Source organism: Gambusia affinis, linkage group LG15, assembly GCF_019740435.1.
Source record: "Gambusia affinis linkage group LG15, SWU_Gaff_1.0, whole genome shotgun sequence".
Taxonomy (NCBI): Eukaryota; Metazoa; Chordata; class Actinopteri; order Cyprinodontiformes; family Poeciliidae; genus Gambusia; species Gambusia affinis.
Window position 1 is genome coordinate 13,021,749 of NC_057882.1, and position 21,556 is coordinate 13,043,304.

The window sequence follows — 21,556 nt, forward strand, 5'->3', positions numbered from 1 at the left end:
CTACAATAAATCAAAATTTATTCACCCAAGTAGTTTTGTTTGTTGTAGATGTATTTATGGAAAATGAAATGTTCAAATTAATTACTGAAAGCCCTATTTTAATTAGACATTCGTACCAGCAATGAGTCAATGTATGCTGGTCACACTGTCAAGTCTGACAAATCACCAGTTTCTGCAACTGAATTTGTGAAGAAAATATACTTTTCATGAATAATTTTCCAGATGTTCAACATCTGCTGCATTTGTAACACTAAAAACTCGACGTGTTCCTCCAGACAGATCTTCACTCTGACCTTTCTCTGTGTATGAATCCACGCTAATTCCAAATCATCTCCCGGCTCTGCTACTGGTAAAAGTGACGGCTCAAAGTGCGTCACAGCGTAATTTTGTTTATTTCTCGTCTGACTCACCCTCTGCTTTCAGAGCATTAACGCTGCTACCAAGAGTACATTCAAGTTTATCTGTTCGCTTCATAGTGAAACTGACAGACCCAGTGTTATTTATTTTATTTTTTTTGTTGCTTTTCCTCCAGCACTCAGTGGATTTTCAATTGTAGAAGCAACAGATGAGTCAACCTTAGCGGTGCTGAACATCTCCTTCGAGCTTCAGCTTGGTTCGCAAACACATTTCGGCTCGAAAGCATAAAAATCCTGGAATGTCAAGCAATAATCAAGATCTTCTTTAGGAAATTCAACAGTTTTATTTTTTTTAAAAAACAAAACAAAACACATACAACCAAAACATTCATATAAAACATTGTCATGTAAGCCTTTTTGTTTCCACCTACAGCAGAACGTAGTATTCGTCGTCATCTAATCTGATCCCCGGAGGCGACGCTAAGCTCCATGTAGAAAAAGAAGCGACTCAGAAATCAGAATCTTCTCGCAGTCCACCAAAATAATCTCAAAAAACACGAGTTAATGCTGCTGCTGGAGACGCCCGACGTGTCGATGTGAATTTGTGTTCGAGTTCGAAGAAACCCGACGAAAACAAAGCGCCCCGCTCTCACTCACAACCACACGTCGAGGGCTGAGGAAGTGTGTTTGGATTTATGCACCCGGTGCTGAAAAGAGAGCCTGAGTCATCTTTTCCAGCTCTGTCCTGACTGGACTCTGCTTTAAAGGCTGCTAGCATGACAGCGCGCAAGTTCGTGTAAACATCGAAGCAAAAAGAAACTAACAAAAAATAGAAATAAAGAGGAATAGTCGAGGTGATTTTAGATCATAAACAAAATCTAAGCCACACCAATTGGAACTCTGAAAAATAATAATAATAATTAAAAAAATAATAATAATCCAAATTAGATCAAAAAAAAAAAAATCAATCAAAAATAATTATAGTAAAGTCTTGTTAAATTGTTCACTTAAATCAAAAATAAAAATCTGCTGGCACAGTTTAAAGTTTAACACAAATATGAGGTTTTATGTCGAATTTCTCTCTTTATTACTCAGCTGCCACAAGGAGTAGGTAAATGTGCAAATATCTGTTCCTTATCACTAGTAACATAGCAAACACAATTAAACAAGAGTAATAAAATGGCAAAAATAAAATAAATATTTACGTGGAAGAGTTGTGAAGGACCCATCTGCTCTGGCAGAAGGAGCAACGACTAGATGCAGCGCACACCAATAAAGGATGGAGTGGGTTTTTTCACACAAACCAGGAAATAATAGTAATAAAAACAAAAGGTATTTTCCTAAAAGAAAAACTTAACATATTTCAATGCAATAACAGACCATAAAAATGTGGTGCTCAAAAAAAAAAGAAAAAAAAAAGAAAAAAAAAAAATCGAAGCAGGGGAAAATAAAAACATTCAACATTCACAGATCATGGATGTAAAAGTGAAATTTTCCTACTGATTATTTCCCAGGTATTGCTTGACCCTTGAAAGCTGCAAACCACGTCCAAAAAAAAAATAATAATAAAAAAAAAAATCTGACGAAGAAACACATTATAAGGGTTCCTACACATTTCCCCATCTAAAAATTCCACAATTTCCAAATTCAGATTTCAATTCTTGTTGTAGAAGATGAAAAGAAAAAGAATGACTTGAATTTGTGGTACTGACCTTTTCACATAGGGTAGGATAAAAAACAAAAAACTCAAAAACTACCTTTGAAAATCATTGACTTGATGGAAAGAAGGAAGGACAGGAAAAAGAGGGATAGGAGAAATAAGAAGAGGAAAGACATGAGGGAGGAAGGACATGTAAGGATACAAGGGAGAAAAGAAGTAAGGATACAAACAGGGAAGGAAGGACACAAGGCAGAAAGGTAGGAAAATTAAGGAAGGACAGACAAGAAATGAAGTAGAGAAGTAAACAATGGAAAGGGAAACAACTTTAAAGCAATTTTTTAATAAAGATTCCATCTTTCCGTTTTCTTTTTTCCATCCTATTCCAATACCTGGAGAATATTTCAAAAATATTCCAGACTGTGTAGGAACCCTGGACCATGTTGGCGCGTGAACGAGTGACTGCTGCTGGGTCGCTCTCCGTCGAACACGACAAGTCAAACAGTACGAGCACCGTGTATTTGGCATCTTCACGTCGCTCTTTGGTGAACAGCAGGTGAAGAGGTGTGAGGGACGACGGAGAGATCGCTTAGTGTTTTAGCTCCGGACGTGACGAAGAGGAGGAGGAGGAGGAGGAGGAGCAGGAGAGCAGTAAGGCTGAAGGTGAGTTAGTCCAGCTGTGGGAGGGTCTGTGTTGAACACTAGCTCTGTTATCCAGGGAGCAAAAATCCGTGGCAACAGTAAAAGAGCACCAGCGAGTCCAGATACACAGAACCATAGATATTTATATATTATATACACACACACACACACACACACCTGTACAAAAAAAGAAACGAAAAAGAAAAAATCCCTGATGTTTTCCTGGCGTTGAAGAGTTTGTGTTGACTGAGGTCTGAGGAGGCGCGAGGCGGTTAGTGACCCCAGCCCATGAGGTGGCTGACCCGGGCCTTCTCGGTCATGCGCCGCACCCGTCCTGAGCGGGACATGCCCAGGTTGAGCGGGTCGTCCTTTGACCCCTGGCCGTCGTCGTCCGACTCGTCCCTGTAGACGACCGTCCTGCGGCCCTGGTTCCGTGTGCTGACACGCCCGGGTTTACCCGGGCCGCCTCTAGAACCCCTAGCTGCTGCTGCTGATGCTGCTGATGATGATGCTACTCTCTGTACCTCAGAGACTTCACCTTCCTCTTCTTCCTCTTCCTCCTCTGGTTCTTCCTCCTCAGGCTCCTCTTCATCTTCTTCCTCAACATGTCTTACATTCTCCTGTTGGTGTGGCTGGTTCTCTTCCTCCTCCTCTTCTTCTTCTTCTTCTTCATTTTCTTCCTCCTCCTCCTCCTCATTTTCATCCTCCTCTTCCTCCTCCTTCGCAGGAAGCTGCAGCCGTGCTCGTTTAGTCCTCTGGGCCACGTCCTGCCCTCCCATCAGTTTCCGTTTCCCAGAGGCCGCCAGCTTTCCCTTCGCCGAGAGGCGCACCGACAGACACGGGGCTTTGCTGTAGTCGTGATCGCCCCCACCCTCCGCGTACTTCTCCACCTCGGAGTCAGAGCTGCTCTCGCTGTCGGACGAAGAGGAGGACGAGGAGGACGAGGAAGTGGAGGAGGACTCTGAGGAGGAGCTGTTGGAGCCAGAGCCCTGCTCCTCGTCATCGTCTCCGTCGTCAGACTCCAGCGGCTCCTGGCCGCGCTGCAGCTGCTGTCTGGAGCCGTTGCTCAGATGCAGCTTGCGGCGGTACCCTAAAGCAGCAGCCAGGAGGCGACAGGTCAATCCCGCACCGCAACGTTTATTGGACATGAAGCTGAAAAGAATGACAGCTCTCAAACCAAATGCTCATCGTACCTGATTTCTTCACAGGAGTTGCTTGGCTGCGGGTCAGTCGTTGAGGCTCCTGATTTATTCTCTCCTCGCTTTCTTCTGAACTTGAAGACGAAGGCGAGGACTCCTCTTCCTCTGCTACACTGCTGCTGTGCTGAACTGAACAATAACAATTACCAATTATTAGTGAATGCACATGGAACCACTTAATTAAAGACAAAAATATTCCTACAATAGTAATCCCAAATTACAACCAGGAACTACTGTATTATGAGGTTTAACGTGACAGATAAGTTTAATTAATAGATTAATGAATGAGTTAATCTGAAGTTGATTGACCTCACTGATCGCCTAATGATTAATTGATAAGCATTAATTTTATTAAAAACTGGAGTTTTCTCTTGTATCAAGAGGGTCTTTCTATTAAATAAAGTGCTACATTTTTCAGAATATGCTGAATTTAAAAAACAAAAACAATTTAAACTTTAAAGTAATTTTCTGTCAGCTGTATGACATACTCACTAATTAAACAGAAAATTGTGGTTGTTTTCTCACACTATTGAACTTGGATGTAAAATATAACAAAAGAAGAACCTCATAGGTTGTTGATTAGAAAATTAAAAGATGAAACACTTAATTCCCCATGTACAGACAGATGTTCATATAGAAGTACAGTCTGTTGTCAACCGTGCTTTATGTCGTCACGTCTTTTTATATAATGTTAAAATTTTTCTGCGTTCTACTCGGGCCCGGGTTGCCGCGGGCTTTGCCCGCCCAGAGTCAGCCAAGGAAATGAAAAAATATGGTGTTTTATAAGATAATTTATCTTTTACGGTGCCAGAAATACCGAAATTAATAGTAAATAACAACGACTTCGCAGTATTCTGATTTAGTAATGTGATTAGATAAGTTGTGTTACCACCCCCACGCCACTAGAGGCAGTACCAGGCCCGAAAAGATGCGACTAAAGAGCAGATTTCGAAGTACACCGAAAGCTACAGAATTTGTTAAAAACCGTGAGCTGTGCTGAAGTAAATAAAAGAGAGAAGTTCAAATACATGCCGAGAGTGAAAATCCTACCTAAAGGTGAAGATGTATCACAGATTTCAAAAGAAAATAAAAACGGGAGACCATGGATAATATTGAAAATAGCGCCCCCTTCAATTCCGGAGTGCAATGGTCACATTTCCAAATAAGGTCTGAGACTGTTACCGTCCCTGTTTTCTGGAGTGAGGTCCTGCTGCTGCTCTGCAGAGCTGCTCAGGTTTGTGTTAGAATCATGGCAGCAAACCAACAAACCGCAAAGAACTTTTCACAGTTTATTCATTATTTTACTACATATAAGCTGCAAATATAAACACAGGATAAAGGAGTCAGAAAACCCAGCAAAGCACAGAGCAGCACTATCATACCTTGATGTGTTCTCTGAGAACTCCTTTTCGTAGAGGCCGAGGATCTTTTGAGCTTTGACACTTTCCCTGATTTGTGCTTCCCTTTAGGGCTAAAAGTAAAAAAAAAAAAAAACAGCAGCGTTTAGAAATCATTAATAGCCACATAAAAGACAACGGTGCCTGAAGGTTTGAGAAACCTACATTCTTTTTGGGGGGGATTAGCTGGGATCTCATTACTTTCCTTTGCTTATAATGTACAAATATTCCAGTTTGTTCCAGTCAACAAATCAAAATAAAAAAGACAATTTGTTTGGACTGTAGTTTTATAATAAAGCTCGCTCTGTACCTCGGGGATGGACTGTTTCGTGGGGAGTTTCCTCCATTGTGCAACCTGTTTCTATAGCTGAGTCTCTGACGAGTGCGCCGTTCGTTCTGAATGGCAGACTTGTGGTCAGAGATGATGGAGATGATGTGTTTTTCAAAAAAGGCAGACAAGTTGAGAGTCATCGCGTAGATCTAGAAACGATCATCATACCTGGTCAGTACTATGTTAGACTTTAGATACTTCTGTGTTTTTATTTTTACGAGGTTCCAATTTCCCCTGCGCTTGGCCTGCTTTACCTGTGATTTCTTGTTAGGTGTGTAAGCTTTAGAGTTGCTGAAAATAAGGCGCACGTCTTTGGCAAACTCCATGGGATTTTCGTAGTTTCCAGCCACCAGCGTCTCCGACACTGTGCCCAGATCCATGGGCGTGTCAATGATGTCTCGGTAGTCCTGAGTAGATGTAATTTTGCAGTAATGACGTGCTTTAAGTTGTATTCTCATAAAAAAAAATAAAAAAAAAATAAAAAATTACAGCTTAATTTCAAATGTTGGCCGTTGGGAGTTTTACCGGATATTCAAAGAGGTCAACAGGTCGCCTGAACGGCCCAGAGTCGGGGGAGGCCAACATCCGGCGCAGCAGCTCTCGGCAATGACCTCGCCAGGCTTTCACGTCAAAATCCACGCCCCGCTTCTTAGAGTTCGGCTGATTCCCCTAGAAGAAACCAAATTAACTTCGCTGAAACGCTTAACATCAAAAAATCCAACATCTTATTAGGAGAACCAGTTTTTACCCGGTGTCCTGCCGATGTCCCCGGAGTGTCAGAGTCCACATCGATGTCGATCTGTGAAAGAACAACAAAGTCAGCGAGAAAAGACAAACCTAGGAGAAAAACAGCACTTGTTTCATGAAGGAGACGTGTTACCTCAGCTTCTCCTCCACTGCTGACCTCGGACCTCATCTTGTGATACAGATCCAAGATGTCAGCGCAGCTCTGGTCTCTGATGAGGAGAGCAGGTGAAGAAAGCAGAGGTGTTACACAGTATTCATGCTCTTTCATCTTTTTACACATTTTGTCCCGTTAAAACCATAAACGTCACTGCATTTTGTAGCGATTTTGTGTAAAAAGACCAACACGATGTAGTGCACATGCTGAATTTGTTTCCAAATATAAACACATTTGTATTTACTTTAGTCAGGTCTGACTGTCACTCAACACCAGTTTTTAATGCCTCGCCACAGATCAAGCAAATTTATTATTCACAAAAAAATATCTTAAACTTGCATTTTTGCCATATTTTGCTTATTTCATTTTAAACAGTAGGTTGGAGATCTGTGTTTTCAAACTTCAGTAAATATAAACTTTCCCACAAAGAAAGCACTGGGAGAGGTTATATATTAACAAGGAAAGTAGTATAGAAACGTTTCTACAGATAAAATAATCAGAACTAAGAGCAGATTTTTTTAATGACCGAGGACAAAATAGACCCAAGTCCACAGCATAGCATCTTTTATGCAGGCAGTGATGAAACAAATCATGCAGCGAGTTGTCTCAATGTTTAGGAGTTCAATGAACTCAATCCAGCTCAGCCTCCACCGGATTACTTAAAATAAAACTTTCATTTTTGTTCTCAGCACTTTGGAAACTGAGCAATAAGTAACTCAGATGTTAAATATGAACAGAATATTTTTATGTAAAAACTCACAGCTGTTTCCAGACTCTGTCTTTACTTTGGTTCTGATCATTAACAATCAACAACAAACAACTTTTTTCATTGGCGCTTTCTGCTGTCCTGCATTATGGGCCTTATAGTTTGATCTCAGTGTAAAAGAACACGTTACTGTAAGCGCGGAACAATCGAAAGCAGAATAAAAATTTTTAAAAAAGGCGACAGAAAAACTAAAAATCAAAGCGAAACCAAACGATGTGTTGTTTAAGAGCTAGTATGAAAATTCTAGACGTATTTACTATTTTGAAGGCTCAAAACTGAAAACTTTTTAAGAAGCTATAACAAAATAAAATGTGCATAAGATGTTTTTTGTTTTTTTTAAGTGCCATCTTACCCAATGTAGTGGAGAAGAACATCAGTAACCACCTTGGCAGCTGCTACAATCGGGCTTTGGGGCTCATTAAAAGTGCGAGCGTTGTGCTCAATATATCGCACTTCCCACATCAACGCAGAGATCCGTCTGTGGCAGAAAAATACGTCAGTCGAGAACTCCGAGGGACTTTGTGTTCACAGTAAAACCTGAACTTCTGTTATGTTTTTTTTTTTCCCCCTTCACCTGTAAAAGCGATTCTCCAGCCGTCTGCGGATGGTGCTGAGGTCAGTGGGGTAAGCCACGGCGGTGCAGTAAAGGGGGTACTCCTGGAGGTTCACAGGCGAGGCAAAAGCCTTCGCTACATCTGCGAGCAAACCGGTGTAAGATCAGATAGAGCCTTGGAAGCAGAGGCCATTTTCTGTAATGTCAGAACTGCTTGAAGGCTCACCAAGCCTAAGAAGCTGATCGATGCCGTCGATGACCCGCTCACAGTCTTCGTCTCGAGTGTGAGCCCCCCATTCTCCTTCCTGGGGTCGGTAGAGTAGTGCTTGGAGCTCCTCTTCCAAAACCTCTACGCCGTCCCCCACTTCTTCTGGCAAAGCAGCTGTTGGAAATCACACACACACACACAAAAAAAAATCGTTTAAAAAGCCAAAACAAAATATCAGATGTATAAATATTCATTCCACTCTAACTAATTATGACCCTGAATGATGTCTGGAGATGTTTCAATAATCTTCCCTATACGATACCATCTACAGACACAAAACTGCAATCTAACTTTTTATGTTACTTTTAGAGTAGCAGCTTCTTCCCCTCTGAATGGCCTTTCAGCCCATGTGAGTCGATTCATTTCGGATAATCACACTCTCTTAAGAGAATCAGCCACAATCTTTTGGTCTTTTGCTCTGCGGTTGACAAACATCTCCACTGAAACACATTCATCCCTGGGTCACAGAACGCACCTTTTTCACTGTTTTACACCAGCTGGTCATTCCTACGGTGCTTTATATTTCGGACTATTCGATAGAACAAATGAATGCGTCACCTTCTAACATCTGGAAATGGAACTTGCAAAAATATTCTAATTTCACTTTTTGGACGATAACTCAAATGTTCTTCATTTACCTCTTACAAGATTAAAAAGCCATGATGACATCATCTGAGGGAATTATGTAAGAAACATATCTTATGTTATTGTCTCATCAAAAACAATTCCTGGAGGGTCGGAGCTTATTAAAGAGACAGAGTCCCAATTTCAAGGTGTCAAATTGTGACGTAAAACTTCTTTTAACAACTGAAGGTTAACAGTTACTTGATTGTGCAGTAAAATAGCACTATGTTCCTAGGAAATACATAATAATGTTAATCTTTGTGTATGTAAATTTCTGTGGTTAGAGAAAGTTACAAAAATATGTATATGTTTTTCACTTATTTTGGCATTTAGCAAACGTCCTACCTGGCCTAAAATGAAAAGTCTATTCCGATTCAGTCAGAGAGTGAGAAAATAAATGTAATAAGTGTTTTTTAAAATGTCTACAAAAACATCTGGTTTCCACAGTAACCAAATAAATAATCACCAACCTTCTTCTGGAATAGGCTCCATGTCCCAGGGACTCATTTTTTCCCGCTCACCATTATCCCACCTGAGTCGGTGCGATAAAACACAGCTCTGTGTCAACGTTTGAAATTATCCAAGCACAGACAAACACGGCTTCGGAGCGGAGCGCTCTGCCAGCAGCTGTGCACATCAGACCTACTTCACTGCGTAGCACTGAAACAGGCTGTCAGGATACTCCAGCTGCAGCGGCTCCTGGTCCTCCACAGATCCGAACCACCAGGCGTCGTCAATAATACTGCGAAACCTCATCCCTGCAGAGGGGATCGAGTGTTTGTTAAATACTGGGATCCACACGAATTACTTGCAGACCTATTTGAGGAAAAAGAAATAAAAAAATCCGATGGGGACAAACGAACCTGGCTGCCAGTTGCGCTCTTTAGCTTCGTTGTAGAACTGCTGCAGCACCAGAAAATCGATGACGTCTGGCATGTCATGATACCTTGGAAACATGGAGGGGGAAGGTGGTGAAATACAGATCCTGACGTTTATTGAGGCTTTTAATCAGCTGTTGATGCTACTCAGTGTTAAGCGTTTTTACCTCTTGACCTTTTTCAGACTTGATGTCATGTTGGAAACAGACACCTTAGTGTGTTTTCATGAGATTTTAAGTGACGGAAAATGTTCAATGATTTCAAAATATTTGCAAATAATTATCTGATAAGTGTGGCTTGCTTTTTTAATCCTTCACTGCTGTGTCTCCTAAAGCAGACAACGCATGGCTTTCTCTTAGTCATCATTCCAAAAGGTCCAACTTCCTGTCAAGGAAACTAGTTGCACTGTATTTATCAGTTTTTTTTTTATCCATTTAATATCCATTTTCCAATTACCGCCCTACTTTATGATAGTCACATAAAAATCTAACAAAATACATTGAAGTTTGTGGCGATAGTGGGTAAAATTTGAGGTGTGTGAATATGTTTTGCGAGGAGCTGCATGTGGCGCCTTTCATTGCTCACTTTAAGGAGAACGACTCGTTGGTCATCTTTCCTGAGACTGGGTCCAAAAATGCCAGCTTTAGGCAGCAGAGGGTGGGCGGTCCCACCTCGTACTTGATTCCAACCACTTTCACAGATTCCTGGTCCTGAGGAAGTAAAAGAATAAAAAAATATGCAATACATCTTAATGGCTCGCTTGAAGTTAAGTTCAATTATCGGGAGTAAACAGAGTCGTATACGTTCTGCATGGCGAACTTTTATTAAAAAAATTTCAAACATGAACACGTTTTGTGAGGTAAAACAGAGAAAACAATTCTTTTAATTTTTTTTTTTAAATCCACAAAAGCTCAAAGGTGGCTGAAGTTATCAGGCTCAGAAATTCAATAAAAAAAACATCTGCTGTCTCCAAAAATCCTCACCCTAAGGTTGAGCCGGTTCCACGGCTGCTTCTGGATGTTGACGCTGTAGGCCTTGGCTCTGCGGACGGCCCGCACGTACGCCTGATGGCCCTGCTTGAAGTAGATGAGCTGGACGGGGGGAAAGGAGAGCCTTTATTAAATCGTGTGGGCAGTGTAACGTGCGGTTTTGTTCAACATCAGGGAAAAGGATCTCACTTCATCTCCCATTTGTGGGACAAAAGGAGAGCGGCGAGGGATGGTGTCCATTATCCATGACGGCGGCAGCCACTCCTCCGCGTTAAGCCCGGCCAGAGAAGAAGTGGGTTTCTGAGTAAACCACAGAAACACGTTTTTTATTTATTTATTTTTCAAAAAAAGAGAATTTTACAGTAAATTGCCACAACAGAATGTCTCGTTAGCGCTCACCTGTTTAGTTTCTTTGGGTTTTTTCTTCTTCTCATTCTCTCTCTTCTTCGCCTCCTTGGTCTCATTGCCGCCCTCTTCCTCCTCTGAGCTGCTGTAACCCGCGGGCCGGACGGGCCGCCTGGTCGGCCTCTTTGGCGGCTGGAGGTTGATCCCGGCGTCAGCCGTCCAATCGGAGTATTCACTGGAAGAGTCGCTGTAAACCACAGATGGGAGATGTTAGTTGAATGATGGGAAAGCTGGAGAAACGCTGCTGCATGTTTACCTGGAGCTGCTCTCGCTCTGCCACCGGGCGTCCTCCTCAGAGGAGCCGTCCGAATGCTCCGCCTGCTCCGCTTCCTGAAAACGCGAAATATATTCTGCTTCAATTTTCAACGTTGCTGCGAATGCAAATTCTTTATGTCTGGTTCAGACGTGCTGAACAGAAAGGCGGCGCGTACGTCTCCGCTGTCCGAGTCCATCTGACTTTCCGAGTTCCGCCTGTTGCTGGGATTTCGACTTCTGGTTCCGGGCCGGCGAACCTGAGCGGACCGGGTTTGATAGGAGTGGCGCTGCTGCTTTTTCTTGGCCGGGCGCAGGGAACGCAGACGGGAACTGAGAGTATCGCTCTAGTAAATTTAAAACATGAATAACATTTTTTTTTAATGAAAAGTTTTGAATAGATGTCCGTTCTGAGTCGGGAACAAAGTGGACGGGGGGGGGGGGGGGGTACTGCGTACCTTGAGGATGCAGGTTGCTGGTTTCTTTCTCCTCTCTGCATTGTACAGAGAACACTCCATGTCACTTTTGGCTTGTCTGCATTCCTCCAGGACTCTAAGAAAAAAAGAAAAAAAACATTGTCCGCAGAATTAAAATATTTCTTTAAAACACAATACCCTGCAAAAATATTCACAACCCTCACCCTACCCTATTTCTGCCAAATTGCAACTTCAATTTGGATTTTAAATGATACCGCAACACAGAATAATGTCGGACTATAAAGTAGAAGATAAAGCACCCAAGTTGTCCAAAGTGCGGCCTGGGGGCCATTTGAGGACCTCTGAAGGACTTTGAGCTCAATCCTAAAGTGGAGCACATCTGGCCTGCAAGTGATTGATGTAGATGGACACTTTCCCATTTTATGGGGCAACAGTTTTTGTTTTTTACAGATAAATAACTTCTTAAAAATATATATCCGAAAAAGACAAAAAATTAGATTCCCATTTTATCAACCATTCATCTTTGCAATTATCTTAATTTTGGAGAAAGTGGAATCACAAACATTGACCTACATATTCTCAAATCTTACTTCTCAAATAAGAAAACCAACCCATTTTTTTTTTAAAACTGTGGGCCGGTTTAAGAAATGCAGTTGTGCTAGATCTTTTTAAAAAAAATGTTTTATATATATAATAATTTGCAAATTCATTTTCAACAAGAATCTGACTATCATCCCAGGTTGCATATTTTAGTGCTGGAAGAAGTCTCATGTACGCCAGTATAGTTAGCTTCATTATAAGGAGAACCATTCCCACAGCATGATGCTGTCACCTCCATGTTTTGATTCACACATTACATATTGCCAGAAAAATAGCTTCATTTAACAGCAACTTCTTTCTTGCCATTATTTTTAAAGGTTATATTTGTGGAATAGACCAAATGTTCTTGTAGTCTTTTGAATTAGATGAGTATTTTTCTTCAGTTTTACAATTATATGCTACCTAGTGATCGTCCATCACATACGATTCCCCTGAAATACACCCGGCTCACCTGAATGTCCCATGAGGCACCTCGTTGACCACCACTCTGCGGCTCCACGCCAGCAGGTCCCTCTCCGTGGCAACCTGACTGCGGAGGGAGTTGTGCTGCATCTGCCACACTCGGTCCACCTGGCCGCTTCGACGGGGTTCCGCCCCGGGAGAAGAGGCCACCACCTCCGCCTCGACGGCTGCTGAGGCATTCATTCGTTTAGAGTTCAAGTCACTTTTTTACAAGTTAAGAGTGAAAGTAGCCGACAAACTGCTTGCGAGTGCGTAAAGAGGAAGAACCGACCCATTTCTCCGTCGGCCTGTTGTTCTGCGTTCTGCCGCTCATCCTGCTCGTCCTGCAGCTGTCTGATGAGATTGTCCAAAAGGCTCTCGCCGTTTTCTGCCGTCTGCTGCCCGAGCACCTGCTCGACCAACTCTCCTTCACCTAACGGGGCAGAATGCTGGTTAAACTCTGGCAGTCGGACCTCCTAAATTAACCCACTGTTTATGCGTCAGGAACATTTTCAGTGATTAGTGAGGTGTTTTTTTTCACCATTAGCCATGTATCCGAGCTGAGGTATCAGCTGTTCCTCCTTGCAGTTCTCCCTTCCTGGAACAAGCCGCTGGTATTTAGGAGGATGAGGATTTCCATCGATGTCTACGAGGAAGGGGGGCGGCATGAGATGGGGGGCCTGCTGCGTCTGCTCGTCCAGGACGTAGTTATTGGAATCCCGGATGAGAGGCCGGTAGTCCGTGTGGAAGAACATCTGGTCTGGAATCTTCAAGGAATCAAGAGAAAACACGAGATCGGGAAAACTTGCAAGAATTATGATGAATGTCCTGACAATGACATGACTTCTGGTAAAAAAAATTAAATAAATAAAATAAAAAAATATTAAAAAACAGTAACAGTAAAAAAACATTTTCCACTTTGGATTTATATTAAGCGTGGACTTCAGATAAAAATACCAAATAACATTTCTTTAAAAGGCTGCCGCTGTTTGACATCTACTGTTATTGTTGTTTTGAGACCATTTTCAAGTGATGCGTTAGTAGTAGTATAATTACATAAGTCCACCCTATCAAAGACTAACATACTCTAATTTTGTACAGCACACTGGAACTCAAAGACATTTGAAATATCCAACATAAAACACAACAACCAAAAATAAATAAAATGGAAATAAAAAGCACACACAACCAAAATCCTATATAAAATAGATTGTCATGTCTCTATAAACAAACTTGGCTTTCAAAAGATGTTAGTCATAAGAATGAAAATTATTGAGCTCAGTTTAATTTACCATGCGATTAATTGCTTACTGCAACGGGCTTACTTTACCCTCCACCATCTACCTTTTGCAACCTTTGGATTTGTTTGGCTATATCCCTCCCAGTTATTTTTTTATTAAAAATGTCTGCATCCAAACTTTTCCGTTTTCCTGTGTCTCCAAGAAAGAGGAAGTCACAGATCACGAGTCGACAGGCTGATACCTTTTCGTACGGTCTGCTGCAGCCGAAGCCAAAAATGAGTAAATGCCCATGTGAGTCCGTGCAGGAAAAATGTTGTCCGTCGGCTGAGAACTTGCAGTCAAAAATGGCTCCGTGGCCCTGGCCCTCAATCTGGGAAGAAGACGCCAACATCAACCAAATGCTACTGAACACATGATCACTAGGGGTAGCAACTCTCTAAGTTGGTCAGTTACCATGTTGAAGAAATTTCTTATCTTGACTCCTTTGCTCAGGTCCCAGATGTAAATGTTGCCATCATGGCCTGCAGACAGCATAATGCGGGGGTCGATGGGGTGGGCTTCCAGTACGTATACTTCATCATCATGTCCCTAAAGACGCATATAATGAAAACTTGATGAAAACTCCCGGCTACGTGACGTTTTCCCAACATCCCAAAGGATCTGCAGGATTCAAATATTTTGGCTACTTACAGACAAAACATGCAGAAGCTGGCCAGAGGTGGCGCTCCACACTTTGAGCATATAGTTGGAAACTGCTGTGATGACGGTGCTGTCAATGCGATCCCAGGCAACCATGGTCACCACCAGTTTGGTTTTATCGTCCCCGTTAGCAGCAGAAGTCCTAACGGAAATACATGAAACGTTAAAACAACAAAAAAAATGTTGTTCGGAGCATCTGTTGTATTTAATATACTTCAGACTTTCTTACCCAGGAAGCCTGGCAGTCATGTCTAAAGTAATGCTTTTCCACTCTTGTTGCTGAAAATGCCAGATCTTCGCTGTGCCATCACGACTGCCACTCACAAACCTGAGGCTGGAAACACACACAATAAACCGTCAGATAGACCACAGATACATACAATGAGGAGCTGTCTCTGAAACTTAACTTCTTACCTGTCACCGTTGTTGCTGAACTGGACAACCACAACTTTATCCTAGAAACACAAGCAGTTGGCAAGAATTAAAATGAGTCACATTAGACTGATGAGACAAAAAACAATCGAAAAAAGGATGAGAAAACTACGGCTGTTTCTTACGGTGTGAGCATCCAGCTCAGACGCCTTCATTGGAGTTTCTGCACCGAGGTAGTAGACCCTGATCATGTGATCTGTGCCGCCAGTAGCCATAAACATGCCGCCTAATAACAGAAAACACAATAAAGTTAAAGAGACAAAAAAACAAAAACAAAAAAAACCATCAAGCATTTAAATAAAAGTCATATACATTAATTTAAAAAACATGCCTCATCTTTTTTTTTAAAGCTTAATTTCCTTAAATTAAATTATACACCCTAAATTATAAAGAGCGTACAAATTGCAGAATGCAAGATTATTCAGTCTCTAATGAGGCTGGTAGTTTATATGCATGGTTGTGAAATAATGTGACATCAAACAATTTTGTGACAAGTTTGATAAATGAAAAATATTTTTTTAGGACAAATCAGCCATTTATTTCAGCAGTGATTTTTATAAAAGTACTTTACAGACTCCATACGCTGTGCCTTTTCATCCACCTGTCTCTGTATTGCTAAATATAATGGCATGGGCCCTTGAAAGTGTGAACATTTTATTTATCTTTTAAATTTCTGCCTAAAAAAACCTTGAAACTTTAATTATTCTCACAGAGCCCAATCTTTATGTCCAGTTTCAAGCTGTGTACTCCTCCCCAGCTAATGTACTAATCTATGTAAAACAGCTGAACATGGCACATTTATTTCCTTAATTTTTTATTGTTGCTTGTTTGAGAACAGAGATGGTTTATTTCAGGACGTAGTAGCCATAGGACCAACGTTGATCCAGTAAATAAAGCTAATTGGTCCACAGTTTGCTGTAAGGTAATCTTCTCTGCTTTCACATTATCTATGTGAACCAAACATTGCAGGTTCATGCAGGCCACATGTCATAGATAAGCAGCCACTCCCATCATGCTCCCCTCATGCCGTACCCTGGACCCAAAAGTAGTGGAGTCTCAGGATTCAATCAGTTTTTTTTTTGTTTTTTTTTTAAAAACAATTAGACAAAGCCCACCTCAACAATGAAACGTAAAGAAACGTGTAGATAAACTCACCGCTACTGAAAGAGGAAGTGGAGACCTGGACTCCTGGTCGTGATCGCTCAACAAACTTAACTGGCTGATCACTGAGGAAAAACGACAAATACATTGTTGATCATTTAGCTTAAATAAATAAAGCTTCGGAGTTTAACATGTTGGGAGAGATCAGGGGTCTGCAACCTGCCGCAAGTGGCTTTTTGAAATTTCCTTCGGCCATTATTTTATTTTATCATTTATTTTTAGTTATTTTTAATTTTTTATTTATATTATTTTTATTATTATTTATTTTATTTATTGACCCATTAATTATGGCTCATCTGTTGGCTCAGATAATATTTTTAAATTCAGCTGTAATAACAGCAAATGTAAGAGTTAACCGTTTCTCATGGATTAATTGGATTTACTTTCTACAACACTGAAAGTACCAGTAAAACATATTTCAGCCATTTATTTGTCAGTTTGAAAATTAGATTAGTTTTTGTCCACATAATATCAACACCCTACGGAAGAAAATGTACTTATTCTCATTACCAGAAAATGTTTACGTTTTCTTTATTTGAAAACATAAAAAAAAAAAAAAAAAAGAGAAATAAAAAGGTTGGTTCTTCAAAAACAAGAGTTTTATTTTAGTAGGCGTTTCATTAAAAATCAAAAGCTCTTTGTCAAAAGGTCGTGTCACATTTGTGACACATAAGTGAGCCTTACTTAGCTGGACTGAATTCAAAACCGGCTCTTTGGAACCCAAATGTGCAGACCACTGGAATAGAGCCACAAATACTTACTCAAACTTCATACTGTGAGAGTGCCACTTCCAGAAACACACCATACCATCTGCACCTGTTGATGCAAGGTATCGCTTCGTCCCTTTGGCAGCAGGACAAAACTAAAAGCATACAAGATGGTTTTAGACTTGAAAAGTGTGTACGTCTCACGACTTATTCTGAATCCTTTCCCCCTCTAAAGATTAATGCAACAGTGGCGTCACCTGTATGGATGTGATGGACGCAGCATGAGCCTGAAGAATGGCAACGGGCGCGCAGGTACGCAGGCACCACACTCTGATGACTTTGTCGCAGCTTGCAGATGCAATGAGACTATTTTCATAGTTCACAGCCATGTCACAGATCTCCGCCGAGTGGCCGCGGAGCGTGGACAGGAGCCGACCATCGTCTGTGGCCCAGATTTTTACCAGGCAGTCATCCGAACCCTAAACCGAGACGAAAAAAAACGCTGTTTCCAACTTGTTGTAGGTGAAACACGCCGTAAATGTCGACGCGGGTGAAAACAAAAAAAGTGCTCACCGTAAAAATCCGCCGACCGGTGCGGTCAAAGGCCACACAGTAAACTGAAGAAAGGTGGCCGAGGATCCGCTTGTGGATCTTCATGTGTTGGTAGGAGGAAGACGGCAGGACTTGGCCGAAACGAGCCGTGCCCGTGGCCTGGCGAGCACCCATGATGGGCACTTTGTGAAAACACAGGAGATTCATCATGAGGAGGCACCAGAAATATAAAAACACAGGTATTTTCAACTTACAACAATTAAAAATAAAATGGAGATTTGAATTTTACAGCTACTGGGTCTGTTATGCTACTATAACAACACAAAGTGAGTTTTGTGTTGCATGACCCAATTCAGACTGTGTCAAATGGATGACCTCATATCTGACTTAGGAATGCTTGGGTATACAGATGTGTACATCCCTCCATGCCTCAATATCTGGTTTCAACTGCTGTGTTGTTTTGTGTGTTTGTTCTGCAGACTGTAATTTGTCTTTGAATTTGTTCAACAAAGGGCAGTCGTCAAACGTATTAATTTTAATACTTGCTGCATTAAAACAGGTCCCAACAGACAGAAGGTATGAGGCTACAAATTTCTCCATTTAACATAAACCAGAGATTCCTTGAAGTATCTCTGCTCAGAATTGTGAAAATTATGTTTGCAAATCTAGAAGTTTATCAAATGTTTTTATTATAGAGATAGTCTCACTGTGATACAGGCTCTCAGTTTCAAAATGAAGCTAAATAGTTAGAAGCAAATACAAGTAATTAATTATTATATCAATGATTTTGATCAATTATACAATACAGAAAAAACTGCTTATTGCTTCCGCCCACTCTCCACCCTTTTATTGCAATAATCTCAGCATGTGATCTTAGGAAAATTGTAATAACCATATACATTCCTGTGTGAGCAGCAGAGGTGGAATTAGTTTTTCCCATTCTGCTTCTAACTGTGACATAAAATACTACTGTACATATCATGTGATGTTTGCCTGAAGTTTGAGACGTGAGGAGGACAAAACAACTTTTTGTAAACCATGAAATGGCAAAAGAAGTGCATTCACACAGTCTTTTTTTTTTAACTCTTAACTGTGCAGGTACACACTAACTAAACAGTTTACATACCAACATTAGGAACCTTCCCAATAACAACTGGTGGTTCAGGTGGGCGTCCTCTGTGCAGCGCCGCCACAGCTGAGCCGCAGCATACTTTGTGGGTACAACCTAAATGTAACCAACAATTATTACAAATGTATAGAAATGAAATCTCTTCATCATAGAAACTTTCAATAATAACAGCAGAGGCAAAGCACAAAAAACACAGACGATAGAAGAAGAATAACACAGGCTTACTTTTGGTGGTGCGAAGCAACGACTGCTTTCCCAGCCCCAGGAGAGTTTGGACTCCAGGAACACTAGGTGGGATCTCCTTCTCTATCAGAGGACCTATCCGCCGACACACCTGAAGGAGATAGTCTGCAGGAATGTGCTGGTTCAAAGCCACCTGGATGAGAGACACGGCAACACCTGTCTCAGCTGCACTCCATGACAAGTCAGCAAATGCATAAATTTAGTGAATGACTTGAGTAAGTATGCTCTTGCTTCTCTAATTTTCTAAATTTTACACCTACTAATGCTTATTTTTATTTCCTTTCTTCCATTTGTAAACATGACCAGAAAACGAATGTTTTACTTGTTAACAGCTAAAACTAGAGGTGACCGGAATTGGGCAGTTTTATGGTTGACTGACCATGGTTGGCTGGTTGAAAACTAAGGCCCTGTTTATGATCCAACGAAAACTGAATTTTTGTTTTGTTTCTGTTAACACATTTACATGAAGAGATTCTAATTATAATCTTAGTTTACACAGTAACGGTACACATCGAAAACGTGTAATGCTCTCGCCATGCCACTAATTAGTGCTAGGTTCTTTGGAACGAAGTGCGCATGTATTTAAAAAAAAAAGTTCTACTTGAAAGCACGTCGATTCGCGTTTCTCCATCAGGTACCGTTCATGCAAAACACGCACTATGTGCGTTTGATTAGGGCACAGTTGGAAAGTGGGATAACTTTGCTGAAACACGTTGTTTGAGCTTTCACGCTGTCCATGGTTCTCTAGATAAGAGGGCTTATCGAAGGAATGCTTGTTATGAGCGCTGAACAAGCACACGTGTATTTTGCCACCTGGTCTGTGCGGAGCCGTGAATGGACGCTGAGGGAACCGTGTCTGATGGGGAAAACACGAATTGTAGTAACACCAGCATTGTCAGTAGTTTCTTCTTCTTCTGTGGAGGCAGCTATGTTTTGCGTCATACTATCCAAAAGCTAGGGATTTCCTGACAGAAAAGATCCATTTACTCTGTTCACAAGACAATGGACACCGGTACGTTTCATAAACATTGCACTCTGGAACCCGTTTTCAATCTGTGCCGTTGTCAGAGAAAACATTCGGTGGTTTCATGTAAATGTACACTACAAACACAATAAAACGTTTCCATTTCCACCGGAAATTGTTGTCGTGTAAACAGGGACTATGAAGCCCATCTTTTTTTCTGATCAGTGAATGCACCATATCTAAGCGCTTACGCACGTGTGAAAATTGTTATTGTGGGAAAAGACGCTGCAATTGCAATGTCAGTGATGTGTTAAAAATGGAGAGTACAAAAAGTGAAAGAAGCTTTTTGAAAGGAAATTACTTTTCAACACAACAGAAATCTAAAAGAACGTACATAAAAACGATTCAAATAAAAGCAAAAAACCACCAAGAGGGTGGAAATACAGGAGGCGGGCCTTGGGAGCTCACAGCAAATCAAACGGTTCGTTTCGACTCTTCCGTATAGAGCGCAGACGCAACAGCGATTTAATTGGCTACTAAAGATGATCGACAAGTCTCTGTATCGAGTTAAGCCAATCACAATCTACTGCTTAGACACTGCCAGCCCACAAGCCCACACAATAGCGAAACCAGCATTTAGTTATTTATCAACAGGCCTATATTAAAATAAATCTTTAATATATTCTCCTTATTATAAACGAATCCCCTTTTCGCATATGCCGAGTTGCGAATTTAATTTAAAGAACTGATACAAGCTAAATAGAAAACAAGCAATTAAATAAAAACAAAAAAACAATACACTTTTAATTAAAAAATATCTACAAAATTGCAACTCACCCAGTCTTGGAAGCTCCGTTTGAATATCTTCCCGTCCCAACTCCATCGTTGTGGAACCAACTAAAGTTAAAAACAACCCGTTAGAGATATCACAGAGCTAACAGTTTCTACACGGCAAAAGGACGCGCTCATTTTTTAAACAGCGATCCAAAAATACACAGACTTTCTCACAGACAGGTTTAGATAGGCAACATTAGGGAGACCCCACAGGAGAAGAACAGAAAGGTCCAGCTGAACTTACCTCATACTCCTCCAGCTCCTCGATCAGAATCTAACAACAGACACACACAGTTAGCCCGACAGGCTAGCGCTGCGGTTTGTTTAAACCAATAATACCACTTTAAAATAAAACTACTATAACAATTTACCTGTGCTGCCTTTTTACAAGGCCCAGACTGTAGAAATCTGGCAATGAGGTAATACAGTTCTGAAAAAAATAATTTGCAGTTAGCCTCTTGCTAGCGTGCTAACGCTACCTAGCGTCTGGCTTCGCTTGGTTACCAAGCTCACCAGCTGATGGACACAGTTCCAAACTCTGGAAATTCAAAACTATTAGTGGTGAATTAACGGGGCGTCCAACACTCACCTGCTTCGATTTGTGAACACTTTTCTTTTGCCATCGCTATGCAGGACAGGCGTCATTAAGCCACAATTGATATTTTAGCTTGCTCGTTAGCCGCCGGGCTAGCTAACAGTGGCTAAAACAGGCTATTGAATGGCCTCCTCCTTTCCCAAGTTGTTGCCTGTTACCTGCAGCTTTGTGTTAGCGCCCTCCAGTGAGCCAGCTTAACACTGGACGCTTCCTTCGAGGTCTGAGGTGAATGAATATGGGAAATAGACTGCAAAAGACAGACTCACATACTGGAAGTTTCAGCATTTAAAAGAACATATTTAG

At 41.2% G+C, this 21,556-nt stretch overlaps 1 protein-coding gene across 3 annotated transcripts; it reads right to left on the reverse strand.

Annotated features, from left to right (window-relative positions):
• Positions 1–672: 672 nt before the first annotated feature.
• Positions 673–21,542, reverse strand: brwd3 (bromodomain and WD repeat domain containing 3). Of its 3 annotated transcripts, none has more exons than XM_044141306.1 (40): positions 21,248–21,542; positions 21,030–21,088; positions 20,903–20,932; positions 20,662–20,721; positions 18,843–18,993; positions 18,615–18,713; positions 17,510–17,670; positions 17,194–17,415; positions 16,991–17,091; positions 16,224–16,294; positions 15,194–15,294; positions 15,051–15,091; positions 14,866–14,970; positions 14,628–14,778; positions 14,391–14,525; positions 14,179–14,307; positions 13,238–13,463; positions 12,989–13,129; positions 12,707–12,887; positions 11,677–11,770; positions 11,398–11,565; positions 11,223–11,296; positions 10,961–11,153; positions 10,751–10,861; positions 10,556–10,663; positions 10,158–10,282; positions 9,558–9,640; positions 9,341–9,452; positions 9,165–9,226; positions 8,029–8,184; positions 7,824–7,944; positions 7,602–7,727; positions 6,463–6,538; positions 6,331–6,381; positions 6,108–6,251; positions 5,837–5,989; positions 5,607–5,731; positions 5,237–5,325; positions 3,849–3,983; positions 673–3,745 (listed from the first exon to the last, which is right to left on the reverse strand). In XM_044141306.1, exons 1-40 carry the CDS (start codon positions 21,279–21,281, stop codon positions 2,928–2,930), a joined length of 5,322 nt encoding a protein of 1,773 aa, XP_043997241.1. In that variant the 5' UTR covers positions 21,282–21,542; the 3' UTR covers positions 673–2,927. The 3 variants fall into 3 exon arrangements, with proteins under 3 accessions (XP_043997241.1, XP_043997240.1, XP_043997239.1); XM_044141305.1 differs by having other exon boundaries at positions 674–3,745; positions 5,562–5,731; positions 12,707–12,884; XM_044141304.1 differs by having other exon boundaries at positions 674–3,745; positions 5,562–5,731.
• Positions 21,543–21,556: the final 14 nt, after the last annotated feature.

Excerpts from the sequence above, each read along its gene's own strand:
- brwd3 (XM_044141304.1), bottom strand. The coding sequence starts at position 21,281 with ATGGCAAAAGAAAAGTGTTCACAAATCGAAGCAG. Across the intron at positions 14,779-14,865 it reads ATGACTGCCAGGCTTCCTGG|GACTTCTGCTGCTAACGGGG; the intron begins GTAAGAAAGTCT and ends TATTTCCGTTAG. Across the intron at positions 3,984-5,236 it reads TTCTCAGAGAACACATCAAG|TTCAGCACAGCAGCAGTGTA; the intron begins GTATGATAGTGC and ends GTTATTGTTCAG.